Below are 16,025 nucleotides of genomic sequence, written 5' to 3'. Positions count from 1 at the left end.
AGGAATTAGAGCTAACCGAGAAGGATCACAGAGCATTAGCCCGAGCTCCGGTGACCACCAAAAGACCACCAGCCTAGAGAGGCAGTGCTGTCAGGGAGAAAGGAGGAGGATAATGAGGGAAGGAGTCTTGTCTAGTCCTGTGTGTCTGTCTAGACCGCGAGATAAGGTTGGAAAGCTGTGTAGGACCAGACTGAAGGGTTAAAAATGTTTTGCACTTTATCCTGTAGGCAAGCTCAGAGCAGTGTTTGATGATTATTGATCTGACTTTGGAATGTTGGGTAGGTAGTCCTTGAAGCTAGAGCAAGGGAAGTTACTGAGTCTGTGGGAACAGTTACACAACCATAGAGATGTAGGCTGATTAAGAATAAAAGGGAAAGCTACAATGAAGGGAAAGTCATAAGACAGGGTAGGTGGCCACTGCCCTGAGGTCCTTGCTGTGGCGTCCTTTCCTTTGCGATCCTGGCACTCCCAGTAAGTGGCCTCTGGATTCCGGGCATGCTATTTCATGTTTGTGACACTCAGATGCCTCTGTGATATCGAACCTGTTTTCTCTTTCACGTCACAGAAAACTACACTTTTGACTCCCACTTCTAGCTGGAAACATCTCAATGGGATATCCTAGTCAAATCTTATTTTGGATCCTTTCTTCTGCCTCTTCCAAAACATTGCTTCATTACACCATCCTCTCGGATGTGTCTTGAATTCTCTCAGGAAAACCCCTGCTGGGTTTTCCACTTCAGTCCTTAAGATTCCCATGTCTAGGACATTTAAAACTTTAAAGATTGAAAGAGCCTTCTACACCCCAGTTGTTTACCTGTTCCCTAACTCCCACTTACTGATATATTCAGCGGTTCTCAACCTCTGGGTCATATATCCGATGTATGTATATCCGATATGTTCATTATGTTTCATCACAGTAGCAAACTTACAATTCTTTTTTTTTTTTTTTTTTTTGGTATCATAACCAATTTCTCACTATTCTTTTTTTTTTAACTTAGGAGTAAGTTTTTTTTGTTGTTTTGTTTTTATTTTTTATTGGCTATTTTCTTCATTTACATTTCAAATGCTATCCCAAAAGTCCCCCTATACCCTCCTCCCTCCCCCTGCCCTGATCCCCTACCCACCCATTCCCACTTCTTGGCGCTGGCTTTCCCCTGTACTGGGGCATATAAAGTTTGCTAGACCGAGGGTGCTCTCTTCCTAATGATGGCCAAGTAACTATGGTTGGGGGTCACCACAACATGAGGAACTGTATTAAAGGGTTGCAGCGTTAAGAAGGTGGAGAACCACTGATACAGGTTCAGGACAGAATAATCGGTTCATTCTTGCAGCCAACCTTTTTTGGGGGTGGGAAACAGGGCAGGCTGGGGGCGGTCAGTTGAGGGAACTGCCAAGGGTTTCATCTCCTTCCTGTGCTTACTTAGCCACTATTTGCAAAGTTACCAAATGAGCAGGTGGCTGTTCAGAAGAGCCCATTTAACTCTTAAACCACTGGGGTTTGTGAAGCGCAGAAGTGCCTCCATTCTTTCTGTTGCTGCATGCCAGCAGTCCCTAATGGCATTCCTTCTTCCTTTCAGTCCCCCTCTTTCTAGACCCTTCTCTTGGATGTAGCTCCTGCCCTTGTCTCCTCTAGCCTTCTCCCTGGTCATTTTCCACCCCTACTCCACTCTCTGTTGTGTAATGAAGAGTTTGGGCTTTGAAGGACTGTATCAAATCGCAACTTTGCTGTGTATTTACTTTGTGAACCTTGAACTGGTTGCCTAACCTTTCTGAGCCGATTGTCTTATTTATCAACAGTAGCTACCTTGTAAAGTTGTACGGAAATGGATAAATACCTAACCCTGTGTCCACTGTAAATTAGACCCGAGACTTATTAGCTCCCTTTGCCTTAAATGACTTCAGCTATTACCAACATCTTTAGCTCATACCGTTCTTCTGAACTTCAAATCTTTATTTATAGCTTACTATATAGGATGATGTCACTTCAGTTCAAATGTACATGTTGTCAGTGGACACAAAATTCTATTTGAGTAGAACATCCTATCAGGTGCTAGAAATTGAATGATAAGAGGTCAAACAATAGTAGAATTTTAGAGTGCTTTATAAGAATTAAGAGGAGCACATTTAGAAGAATGCCCTAAAGTAACAGTAAAATAGTAGAGCCATCAAGAATGAGAAAGGGTTTCTGCAGAAGAAGTAACATAAACAAATGTGTCGAGACCCAGTGGCGAAGCAACTTAGAATTCCTTGTGAACTGTGAGCAGTAGACAACACTGGGAGGCGATGGGGAAAGCTAATGCCAAGTGTTATGACCACACCAAGGAGCTTGGCTTTTATGCGATATATACTAGAAAGCAGCAAAGATGGCATAATTAGCTTTGCAAAGTCATTAAAAGATTTCTTAAAAGACATGCAATAAATAAACCCCTGAAGAAATGTTCAGTCATATTAAAAATCAGAAAGATACAAACTAAGATCATCGTGAAATAGCTTTTATCCAATAGATGGTAGAAATTTTAAAATCCTAGTAATATTCTAGTGAGAATCCTATCAAATCATCAGGACCTTACTAGGCGAGACCATTCCTCAATCGTCTAAATAATTCCACCATTACTAAGGTTTACAAATACTCTCTTAGACACCCTATTGTATTCTCATATTCCAGTTTGATAACTAGAAGAAGTCTGATATAAAAAAAAGTAATCAGTATAGTAGAGTATACACTGGAGGTATGATCTAACTAATGCAAAAACACAAAACTCCTGGAACTCACTGGACTGGGTATCAGTTACACTCTCACACAAAAGTGAAATTTTAAAGATAGCAAATTTTAAACTCTAATACCACTGGGATAATATGGCAAAGCCAATATGGCTTTCTAATGAATGATCCATGCAACTACATGATACTTGCACCCTAAAAGCTAATACTACTCTTCCTAACATTTTATGAAAACACTGTCTATCACTGATATCTGCAGCTTGGAGATTTCCAAAGGTCTTAAATGTACTCTTCCCAGACTCGACAACACTCATGCACATGTCACTCTGTGAAAGATGCATTCCCCTCTTCATAATATTCATACAGTCTAGGACTTGAAGAGCTATTTTTCCCTGTGGTTGAAGGGCATCTTTGATAATAATCAATGTGTGTGGTGGTTTGATAAATGTCCCCGTAGGTTCAGGTGTGTGAACACTTAGTCTCTGGTTGGTGACACTGGGATAGAACCTTTAGGAAGTGTGTCACTGGCTTTGAAGGTTTATAGCCTGATCTTACTTCTGGTTCGCTGTTTTCCATGTGTGGCTGGAGATGTGAACTCCTAGCTTCCTGCGCTGCCTGCCTGCCTGCAAGGCTTCCCCATCGTTGTGTGTTCTTTCTCTGTAACTGTAAACCCAAATCACTCTTCCTTCTGTAAGTACCCTTGATTCTGATTCTGTATCACAGCAACACAAAGGATGTAAGATAATATTTTGTAGCAGGAAATGTTTTAATGATTCATCAATTATGCTAAACAATTAGAGTAAATACTATTGAAAGACAATATTTAGATTATCTTTATATAAGATATATAATTCAATATAAATTTAGATACATATGTAATAAATTTGGAAATCAGTTTATCAGATTTTAATAAAAAATAGCTTATATGGAAATCCAGAATGTAAGATTTGCACTCACCTGTCTGAATAACTTATGAAAATGAATATTATTGTATAGTTGATTGCTTCACATTGAAAGGAGACAAAGAGTGTAGAAGACCCAAAAAGTGGGGGCAGGAGGAGGCTAGATGAAAATACAAGATAAAGAAAATCTAGGAAATGTTTCTCCTAATCAAGATGGAGGACTCAGCCGGGCGTGGTGGCACACACCTTTAATCCCAGCACTCGGGAGGCAGAGGCAGAGGCAGGCAGATTTCTGAGTTTGAGGCCAGCCTGGTCTACAAAGTGAGTTCCAGGACAGCCAAGGCTACACAGAGAAACCCTGTCTCGAAAAAAAAAACAAAACAAACAAACAAACAACAACAACAAAAAAAAAAAAGATGGAGGACTCTTGCAATGTATGTCATGTCTCTGCTCCTTGTCACCGTTTCATGACCCTGAGGTTGACACTGTCTCTCTGCCATGCTGACATTCTAACCTACTTGGGCACCTCCTGGCATTTCTGTATGGGTTACAAGTAAGTCTCTTTCTCATTTGCCATCTGTACAGAAGACCAAAGAAAATCAGTCGACTCAACTTCTATTAAAGTATTTGGAACACACAATTTTTTTTTTTTTACTTCATTTCATTTCCAGTATGGGACCAAGAAGAAACATGCCAAGGGATAGAGAAGACCTCTGTTCTCTGCTTCACTTTAAAAATCACCATACAATCAGAATGTTCCCTCAAAGCTAACATCCTATGGGTGAAGCAGTACTTTCATATCTTCTTCAAATGCCTCTCTGATGATGCTTCTTGTTAGACTCATCCTATGATTTGTATTCTGCCACAGAGTGGGAGGGAGGGGAGATCATCTTAATCATCTGCGTTTACTCCTTTTCCTGATGGCAAGTCTTTCTCTCTTCTTCTGATACCTTTTCTATCTTCTTCTGAACATATTAATTAAATCCTACTCTAAAAGACCTTACTCAGCGATTGTATGCCAGACTTTCAGATTTAAGCTGAGATTTGATTAATAGATAGGCACATGCGGATACTTCTGTTGTATGGAGGCAATAAAGCATTGTCAACTTTTAAAATATATATTCATATGTATGCTTTCAAAGAATATTTTCCTCAGTGTAACAGTTTGTAAAGTCTCAGGCTTATTACAAGCATATCAAGATTCAGAACACATCCAAAATCATTTATGACCTTGAATCTTTATCCTGTAATGAGATTGTTTGGGGCTACTAATAAAATAAAATATTGCCCTCAATTCTGACATGGATTTTCATGCATGATTCATAAAATGTCTCTGAAATATCAAAAAGGTATAAAGCATCTGCTAACAATTATTAAAATTACTATATCATAATGATGGAATTTGAGATACTCATTTGCCCATATATATAGGAGACATTTGTTAAAAAATGGCTTCTACCATAGCCTTACACCTACTAGACTATTAAGACGACCACCTAAATAAAGCACATTGATATTTGGTTTCTGTACATTTTTTGACACATAGGTAATACATTTTGTTCAATTATTCATCAACTCTTGTGAGCTGACTTTGAGTCAAATACATAAGATGCAATGGATAAAAGTCCATGAATGGGCACTCTTGTAAAAGAATTCTTGTGTGTATTAGGAAATTCAAAGTGTAAGTGAAAATACAAATTTCTCAGAATATACACATGGTTTAATAAAATGCCTTGCAGTTATGGTATTTTCCAAAGAGATTACTGTAAATTTAGTAAAATATTCTATATTCTATATATTCTATATTCTATATTTTATAGCCAGACAATATGTGACTTAAAATAAATACTTTAGGTATGTATCAAAGATTTATCAAAGATGACAATTTGTACTTTTAATTAATATATCTGTCAGTGTAATGAATAGACCAAATTAGTTATCAAATCTTATTCTAGAGTAATCCACAAAAGGATAAATTCTGAAGGCCATTTCTTAAATTCTGTCCACAATAATGAAAACTTAAAACTTTTAATTACAATAAATTGTGTTTGTTTCTTTAATTAAAAAAACTCTTTAAGGTATGAATGAGTAGAGTCTTCTCAGTTAGGATGGTCTTGCCTTTCAATAGAGTGGCCACTCTTTCTGTAGATGTCATGTTTATAGCAGAGAGGGTTTATGAACAGACAATTGACTGTCTGTGGCTCCACCTTGAAGGATCTGTGATAAATTTAAAATATTTTATTACACAGTATGATATTTAGACTCAATATCAAATGCAGATAAGCATAAGTAGCTTGGTGATAAAGAAATGAAGGATAAAAATGTGTGTTTTATAATTAACATTCCAAAATATTGCTAATAATTTTTACTCCCACCCTTTAGCAAGTGTAGTTGGTTTTAATATATGTGTATTCTTTTTCAAGCTTTTGGATTTATCATCATCATCATCACCATCGAGTGTGTGTGATGGGGAGCACACATGTGCAAGGCATATGTAAAGAGGCCAGAGGATAACTTAGTGGTGCTGGTTCTCTGTGTCCCCCTTCAAATGTGTGCTGGGGCTCAAACTCCCATTGTCAGGCTTGCTTGACACATGCTTTGCATGCTGGGCATCTCACCAACAATGTTACTAATCATTTTAAAGGTGGCATTTTCTGACAAGTAAAATGTTATTTAATTCATGGGCAACAAAGTCCAAACATACATTTTATAGCTTTCATAACATTGTAGCATCAATTGCAACACATCCTGAAGAAGATGCTGGGCAAAGGGGGAAACATCAGAGGAGAAGAGGGTACCATGGTTGACAGTTGCAGTATATTGTTGCCATTGATTTAGCAGTAAGATGGTTGCATATCAACCCCTTCTGAAAGTAAAAGTTTCATGACTGTGTCTCATTGATTAAATCTTGCCATTTTGTCTCTATTCCAAGTTGACATTTATAATAGACTTCATTTTATTGTGGACAATATAAACACAGTAATATAAAAGATAATTTACTTATTCCTTTTATAGATTTTGAGAATCATAAACCTTCTGCTCAATAGATTTGTTTAAAGTAGAAAACCAACTCCTGTAATTCTCTGGCTTACTGAATCAAGCAACTATATGTGTGATCCTAAGCTGCACATATGGTACAATTTTTCTTTTAATGATAATTTTAATATTAAGCAAACTCTTTCATCCTGTTTTATATGTTCTTTGATAATTTTTAAATAACATATAATTTAAAAGCAGTTTTAAGATTTTTAAAATGATTGAAAGTTGGGAATGCTCATTGTATTATCATTTTATGGTGTCAAGAACTCATAAATGGAATTCAGAGTAAGTGAAATTGTCACTGAAAATGACTGTGTGACTCTATTAGATTAGTTGCATCCATAGAACAGAGCAGCGCTTTTGAGGTCTTTGGCACCACCTCCACCAACAATGATGTTGGTACTTTTAGACCCACACTTCAGGACAAGCAGTAAACTCTAAAAATCTGTTCATTCCTAATTCAGTTTCAGCCTTAGTTTATTTGTAAATCCTGACCCAGCTTTGAAAAGTTTTCTTTTCTTTTTTTTTTTTTTTTTTTTTTTTTTTTTTTTTGCCCTAGTCAAAGGAGGACCTTGCAGATAATACTTATACAATTTAGATATTTCTCTAAAGCAATCAAATTCCAAAACGGGAAAAAATATGATTTTCAGGACTTTAGATTTACCTGGATCCTCACTTCATACATTGCTAATTCCTCCACCTATAGCCAATAATAGACAGGACCATGGAGAGATAAGCCTGAGTAGTGGTTACTTTCAAGGCAGCAATGTACTTCTTTAAATTGTGAAATAGTCTTTTATGGAATTTATAGGTAAATGACTTATGGATATCTCAGGGATGCTAACTAGAAGACTACTCATAAAAGACGGATCTAACCCACTCCTGGGTCCAAACAGCGAGGCTGCACCCACCTCTCACTTAAAGCAGCTGAAGAGCCTATTCAATACGCTGGACTGTGCTTGCAGCATTGCTTTTAGGCTCTGACTCAACGAAACAAGAATTATTTACCTGATCCATTTTTAGTGACTTGTGCGATCTCATCCTCATCCTCGTCACAGCTCTCGCCATTGAGCTGAGGGAGGGCTGTATCGGACTGGCTTTCGGCTGGACCACCGTCACCCTGCTTAGCGAGGCTTCGAAGCGCGACCAGACGGTGGTGGATTGCTGCATACAGAAAGCCTGTATCTTTGGCACTAGCCTTCAAGAGAAAAGTTAAGTTGTTAAGACTGTAAGTAGTGAATGAGTACAGCCGTGCTTACATCCTTTTGATCTCTCGCTGTTTATAAAGGAAGAGATTCCGTTACATACATCTGGAAGGTAAATAAATACCAACAGCCCAACGTGTTTAGAAAATGATGCCAATTCACTTTGCACCAAATTGTATCTCAACGTGAGTAAAGTAATGGGCTCTCAACCCATACATTTTAAATGGAGAAAACAGAGTTTTGGCATTCAGGAATCCTGTTTGAATTTACATCTTCAAGCTAGTCCTTCCTCTGCTGCCTTATGCTGTAGACCACTGTAAGTTTAAGGGCTCTGTCCATCACTTTACCTACCCACCCTCCAACCCACATAGCTTTGTGGAGAAGCGAAGTTCCAGCCAACGGGTCACACTTTCAGACATCAGACTTCTCAAAACCTCCCCAAGCTCATTTTTGGTTGCCATTAATATAAAATGATAGCAGCGTCATTTACTATTGGCAGAGCCATAGCCGTTGTGTCTTTAGTCCATTCAGATTAGCAAAACAAGAAGTACCAAGATATTCGTCCCTCTTCCCTTTACAAATGAAAAACTTGTGACTGAAAAGAATAAAAGGGCACGCCTAAGTTACAGCATGGAAGCCCTCACTTACAGTAAGAAAGATTAATATTTTGTAATCATGTTAGCTGTTTGATCTCAGCAGCTTTATAAAGTATACTGTTACTGCCTCCACTTTCCCTGTGAGTTAGTTTAATGAATGCTAAACAACTTGTCTGGAGGTCAGGCAGTTAATACAATGTAGATATGTATGTATTTGGTTTTTTTCCTGGTTTTATAATAAACATTTTACACATACATAGTGAAATTATTTTGTGGGTGGGGCCCAAGGCTAACCAGAGAATGCATTTATGGCTCATACACACCTTGCATACACTACCTGTAGGAAATTTTCTGCAATATTTTAGTGTGCCTTGTTTGTTGACTGGAACCCACCACACAAGGTCAGATGTGGAAATCTCCATGTTGAGCTTCATAACATGCTGGAGTTGGGAGCATTTTGGATCCCAATGTTTTAAATCAAGGATGCTTAGCCTTTTGGTACAATGTTACAATATTGATGGTGATCACAATAAATTATTTTCATTGTGTTGGGTGTTTATCTCTTGTAAATGGGCCACAGTTAAAAGCCAGTGTGGGGCAGCACTGTGGTGATGGTGGATAGAGTCAACTTCAGGGTCAGTCTCAGAGACAGAATGCGTTACCCACTGAAAACCACTGTGCCGCAGGAGTATATGTCCTTATGTGACAAGCAGGAGTTACTATCTTATTCTAATTTTTTGGTATCATCACATACCATTCTTTCTCCATTATTTAGTAGGAGCCTAACCAATTATATTATCACCTACTCCAACAGCATTTAGATACTCATATTTTTTCAAGTCTTCCCAGTCTCAGGCTATGGGGGAAACCCAGCCAGAGGTTGGAGGTTGGGGGGTGGGGAAAAGAAGGCTTTGTTCTTGGCAGCTCTCTTGTATCTGTAGCTTGTATTTGAGGTCAGGCATTCCTGCCGCAGGGAACAAACAGCTCGACTGCGCTTCTACCCCGTTACCCAGGAGATGTACTCATGTTCAGAATCAGAATCTGCTGTTGCACTGGCTGTGATGTGTGTCCTGTGCTTTTCCATTCCACGCTAGCTCCTTGGCTGTGACCAAGCCTCCTCTGTCTTTGGGTGAGTGACAGGGTACAACTTCCTAGGGGCCAATTCTCACAAGGTAGTCACTGGAAACTTAGATGCTTGTTAACATAATTTTAAAAAAGGAAATGATAGGAAAAGACATCCAAGTGTCTTAGAATAAGGACTAATTGATTAATACTGACTTTCGTGTCAAGTTGAATAGACATTGGGCCATATTAGACTGTCAATAACCATAATGATGGCTGATTTCTTTGCATGCCATAATAATTATCACAACCAAATGGAAAAATGAATTAGGAAAAGGCTCATTATTATATAAGTCATAACCAGTCATCACTGAAATCTGTAACTTACCTGAATTAAAAATATTTTTATACCATCGTCTTCTAAATCAGTCGCAGTTATTCGCAAATTTTTCTGACTTGCTCTTTGAATCTTCATCTGAGCCCAGAGTCTGCTGTTGAGGACCAGCCTCAGACTGCCTTGGTTGCGCATGACTGGGGCAGGAGCAAGAATAACAAGTCAGATTGGAGTTCACAATGTCTTAACCTGTAAAGCAAGTTTTTGAAGGAAAAGTTAATCCCGTAGCTGTCTCTCAAGCCGAGTTTTTACTAGGGAGTGGTAATGGAACTAGATGAAAACTGGGTTTTCAAATTGGGCCTTATGTCAGGGGAAAGTAGAAGTTTATCTTCTACTTTAGTTTCAGTGCTAAAATTATATATTTTTTTTCTAGAATGTTTAAATTATTAAATTTGAGGGGCTTCCTATAAGATCTGGTGACATGTGGCTGTAGAGATGGCTCAGCACTTAAGAGCACTGACTGCTCTTCCAGAGGTCCTGAGTTAAATTCCCAGCAACCACATGGTGACGCACAACCATCTGTAATGGGATCCGACACTCTCTTCTGGTGGTGACAGCTACAGTGTACTCATATAAAAAATAAATAAGTCTTTAAAAAAAAGATCTGGTGATGTGACGATTATCTGAGAAATGTTTATGATGAGAAGAAAAACAGAAACAAAATGTTTTAAGGGTCAAAACATTGAATCAGATAACATACATCTCAGCCATGAGAGAGAATACTACAAATCCATTAACAATACTGAAGGGAGAGGTGGAGAGATGGCTCAGCCATTAAGAACACTGACTGCTCTTACTAGAGGTTCTGAGTTTAAATCCCACAACCATCTGTAATGGGATCTGATGCCCTCTTCTGGCATGGAAGTATACATGCAGACCAGGCACTCACATACATAAGATAAATAAATCTTTTTAAAAATTCTGGGGAGAGATACTCATATGGGGAGATGATCATGGAATACTATATAGAAAAGGCCAGATCAGCATATCACCCTAAACGACAAATTAGACAGTGACATAGACGTGTACAGAGACTGGCACCCATAGAATGCATTACCAGACAGTTCCTAGAAGGTAGGCCCTAATGTGATCTTATCTATTCTTTGCTTGAATTTTTTTTCCGCTTTCTATAGTGAGCCCATATTACTCATACAACAACAACAAATGTTGTTTGGAAATCTTGGGTTTAATTTTTTTTTTTTTTTTCTGGCAAGCAGTAGAATTAAACCAGAGTAGACAGCAACCAGCACTGCCTGGAAAATGTCGCTTGGTTGCATTATGTAGCAACCTGTGTGTCCATTGCAAGGTTGAAGACCTTGTTCCTGTTCTTTTGATCTGAATTCTATCCCTTCCCATTCTTTGAGCTTGACATTTGAAAGGCAACAAACCCTCACATGCCCAGGTCCAGATTCTGTGTGTGGTTCCTTTAAAACTTGAACTTCTCAGAATTGCCCAGCAAGAGAATCCACCACACCAGCCCTCTGCCCAAGCTCACTTGCAATCCAGGCCTCTGAACAAAACCCATTTGTGCCCTTTGGATGCAAAACATATAAAAATCTCTCCCTGGCTTCTGTCCACCCATCTGCCATAGGACAGAGAAGTCATACACTTAGTTCCACAGACACGGACCCTCCGTCCCAGCTCCATGCTGTATTCAGATACCAACGATCTATGACGTGTCTGGTATTTCTTCCCCCCAAACTCTACCCTCACAGAGTTGTCCGCTTTATACCCTTTTCCAATACCAGTGATACCACTGTTCAGGTGTGCGCTTGCTTCGCAGTGACACAGGGGCTTTGCACACAGCTCCTCATCAAACGTCCACAGTTGCTCAAAGAGATTTGAATTACAGTCTCTCCATAAATCTCACAAACACCAAATAAGCCACAGACTAAATTATTCACACTCTGAATTCTTAAGGGCAAGTCATTTCTTTGAGGTCACTAGTCAGTGGTGGGATGAAAACTGGAACCCTGCCTGTGCTGTCTGACAAGTGATCTCCTAGTGTACATTAGAAACATTGTAGTCCACCCTCGGGTTTATCTACAGAAAGCAGTTATGTTCACATGAGACATTTTACCCTGAGAAACCATGGCTTACTCTAAATTGTTCCTTACTTAGTCTTGACTGCAGTGTTCCACACTCTCGGCCGGCCGTGTCGTTCAGTCGCAAAATCCCTTGGCCTCTTTCACTCCAGGATTCTGTGGCTTTGTTGAATACAAAGATCTTGCAGTTGATCTAAATGACAGTTTTTATAAATGTCCAACACATCAATTTTTTTCAGATTAAATTCTTTCTTGTGCCCTGACACTATTAGGCCTGGCTTATCTTGTATTAAATCATTTTGTTAATGATAAATAAACTAGAGTTTGAGATTTATTTAACTTTCTAGAACATGCAATCCCTGAATAGTTCAAACTGTAAATTCATAGAATAGGAATGAAAAGGGTTCCAACCTTGGCTTTCCATATTCGACTTCTGTAATAGGTGGCAACTGTTGCATTTTATTTATTCATGTTTGTAGACATACATACATACATACATACATACATACATGTTCTCATCTTTGTATAAAACTATAGGATACTGTGTATACATGCTGCCTTCTTATCTAATATGTCTCTTTATCTAATATGCCTTCTTATCTAATATGTCTCTTTATGCCAATAAATGCATTAAACTTGATATTATTTTGGCCACATAATGTTATTTGAAAGAAATGAATTATGGAGTGATTTGCATGCTGAAATGTTTCAAGCACCACAAACAGACATGGAGAGCTATGACATGATAGCACAGGGTCCCTTGTGGTGATGTAGTGGTTGCCAGTTCTCAACTATGCCCATGAATATGAAGTCGTTGGTACATCTGGATGAAAAGTGAGCCAACGATTGACCCCTGGTTCAGTTAGGCCAGAACTATATTTGAGATGTGCTTGCTTAGACTGAAAGTATCCTTGAGTCACAGTGGAGATGATGGGGAGTTGAGAGTGTGGGAGAAGAAGGAAAGGGTAAAGGGCGTATAGTGCCTTTAAACAAACAATGAGGTCACAGTGAGGACCCTAACACCACTCAGCACTGAGTTAGATACTGCGAGGTTCTTGATTTATGTGAAAGTCTACACTTTAACAAACAAACAAACAAACTTGAATCAAGTCATCTTTCAGTATTAGATTTGCTCATAGTAACGGCACTGGTTGTGAGAGCAGACATGAGAGATAAAGTGGAGGCCTGAAGTTATAAGACAGGATCCTAGCCACTGTATACATAACCCCAGAACTCAGGAAGCTGAGGCAAAAGGATTCTAAAGTTAGGATCCCTGCCTCTTTCTTCTTAGAGGACAAGAGTGAGTGGTTGTAAGCCCCCTCCCCACACACACACAAGCAAACACACACACACAAATACAAACACATGCATGCCCATACACACAGAGATAAGAAAATAACACCATCTTAGTTTAACAGTGATGTGACAAGCCTCAAACAGTTTTTATTCAAGCAACTTAGTCATCATGAAACCATTTCTATCTATTCCTAGCTATTTTTGACGTCTCTGCTGATGTCAGCTTTAGTCTATATAAGACGAGGGAAAGCTATATGTGTGTGTGTGTGTGTGTGTGTGTGTGTGTGTGTGTGTGTGTGTATCATACAAACCTTTAACACATTATGTTCAGTTTCTTCTCCTGTTATAACATCAATCTTCTCAAGCAAGCATTTTTGTGATGGTTTGGAGGAAAAAGCAGCAGCTGATTCGACTAGGGATATGTTTTCAATAGAGTCTGTTTCAAAGAAATACAGGAGAAAAAATATGTAAGATTGCTTTCTCTGCAATGAAACTTGTTTGCTATATCTTCTTACCTTACACTTTAAAGGTCAAACTGTTTGAATAGATTAAAGCCACCTAATTTACTTTTCCATAGTATTAAGCCAGTAATTTTAAAGTTTATTATATGTTTTAATCCTTGTCAAAACTTTTTTCAATAGTGGGCTATAGGCTTTTTAAACTGTGTGGATATTAAATAAATGTCATTAGAAATAAGAGACAAGGGGCTGGAGCGATAACTCAGGGATTCAGAGTGCTGTCCACTGTTCCAGAGGACCCAACTTCTTCTTTTTTTAAAAAAAAATTTTATTAGATATTTTCTTCATTTACATTTCAAATGCTATCCTGAAAGTCCCCTATACCCTCCCCGCACCCTGCTCCCCTACCCACCCACTCCCACTTCTTGGCCCTGGTGTTCTTCTGTACTGGGGCATATAAAGTTTGCAAGACCTAAGGGCCTCTCTTTCCAGTGATGGCCGACTAGGCCATCTTCTGATACATATGCAGCTAGAGACACAAGCTCTGGGGGTACTGGTTAGTTCATATTGTTGTTCCATCTATAGGGTTGCAGACCCCTTCAGCTCCTTGGGTGCTTTCTCTAGCTTCTCCATTGGGGGACCTGTTTTCCATCCTATAGATGACTGTGAGCATCCACTTCTGTGTTTGCCAGGCACTGGCATAGCCTCACAAGAGACAGCTATATCAGCAATATCTCTGGATAGTTCATCCTTTTGTCTTAGCTCCAAACTTTGTCTCTGTAACTCCTTCCATGGATATTTTGTACCCTATTCTAAGGAGGAATGAAGTATCCACGTGCTGGTCTTCCTTCTTTTTGATTTTCTTGTGTTTTGCAAATTGTATCTTGGGTATTCTAAGTTTCTGAGCTAATATCCACTTATCAGTGAGTGCATATCTAATGACTTCTTTTGTGATTGGGTTACCTCACTCAGGATGATATCCTCCAGATACATCCATTTGCCTAGGAATTTCATAAATTCATTGTTTTTTAATAGCTGAGTAGTACTCCATTGTGTGAATGTACCACATTTTCTGTATCCATTCCTCTGTTGAGGGAGGACCCAACTTCTATTCCCAGCATTCACATTGATAGTTATTGTAACACCAGTCCCAAAGGATCTGGTGCCCTCTTCTGGTCTTTTTGGGTACACACATCATGCATATAAAGCACATAAAAACTCAGAAAACAAAAATAACAACAAAAGCAAAAACAATAGGAGACATTGAAGTTAAATATTTTGTAAATGAAACAGTTCTTACCTGAATTTGAAACAGCATTAGGGAATTTCAGAACAGATTTGAATGTTTTTTCCTTGGCATATGAAAGATTTTGAAGTGGAGGCTGAGTAAGTTTTTGAGTGCCCTAAGTGGGAGAAAATATGCACTGTTTAATCGTATGCCTGGATATTTGCATTAAAGCCAAAATATAGATTTTTTTTTTCTCAACACAGCAAACTGGGTTTTTGTTCCAGGCTCCCCCTGCACAAAGAACTGGGTGACCATCATGAAGCATTGTTAAAACCAGAACCCACTTATCCCATTCTGTCCAGATGGGTCTGGTTTTAGGGAAATAAGAGAAGCTGGAGTAGCAGAGAAGCACACAGAGTGGCTGTCCCTCTGTGTCCCACCAGGCTGACCAAAGCACCATTGGGTTCTCTTACAGTGTTTTTCAGGAATTCCAGAGATTAACCACTGCTGTCTATTTCCAGGAAAGAAAACTCCACTAGTTGTTTTGGAGAACAGGAATCCTAAGTTTTCCTCTGATAGTGTTTGTCAAGAGCTGTGTGTGTGTGTCTGTGTGTAGGCCTGCACATGCACATGTGTGAAGATCAGAGAACAGCTTGCTGGAATCGGTTTCCTTCTTCCACCATGTGGGTCCCTCGGGTCAAGCTCAGCTCACCAAGCTTCACAGCTAGAGCTTTACCTCTGTGTCATCCCCCCATCCCCCCACTCCCTCCTCCACCCCCCCTCCCCGGTCCACCAACAGTTATTTGCAACACAGTTGTATATCTGCTGTGACAAAAGACTTTTGGGGTGCCGCTTGGCAGGAATCTGACATTAGGCCATGACAAAGAAGTAAGTTCAGGCATAGACCTGAGAGCTGACTTTGGCCAAGGCCAAGGACAAGGAAGTAAGAATCTGATTCTAGGGTAAAACAAAGAAGTAGGCTCAGATATCTTGATCATCCTTAGAAACAGCTATCACCTGAGAGAACATGGTGAAAGAAAATAAAACTTGAGACCTGTGAGTCATGTAATTTATGTCAA

General features: G+C 39.1%; 1 protein-coding gene across 1 annotated transcript in view; it reads right to left on the bottom strand.

Annotated features, from left to right (window-relative positions):
• Nucleotides 1-3,468: 3,468 nt before the first annotated feature.
• Nucleotides 3,469-16,025, bottom strand: part of Ranbp3l (RAN binding protein 3-like) — a gene marked incomplete in the record, with an annotated part of 99,387 nt that continues 86,830 nt past the window's right edge. Inside the window, 6 exon segments of the mRNA NM_198024.2 lie at nucleotides 3,469-5,840; nucleotides 7,671-7,860; nucleotides 9,914-10,056; nucleotides 12,037-12,157; nucleotides 13,572-13,696; nucleotides 15,019-15,121. Of these exon segments, the coding sequence (NP_932141.1) occupies nucleotides 5,797-5,840; nucleotides 7,671-7,860; nucleotides 9,914-10,056; nucleotides 12,037-12,157; nucleotides 13,572-13,696; nucleotides 15,019-15,121 (726 nt within the window).

Source organism: Mus musculus, chromosome 15 (assembly GCF_000001635.26).
Source record: "Mus musculus strain C57BL/6J chromosome 15, GRCm38.p6 C57BL/6J".
Lineage (NCBI taxonomy): Eukaryota > Metazoa > Chordata > Mammalia > Rodentia > Muridae > Mus > Mus musculus.
This window is presented reverse-complemented; position numbering and strand designations above follow the sequence as displayed.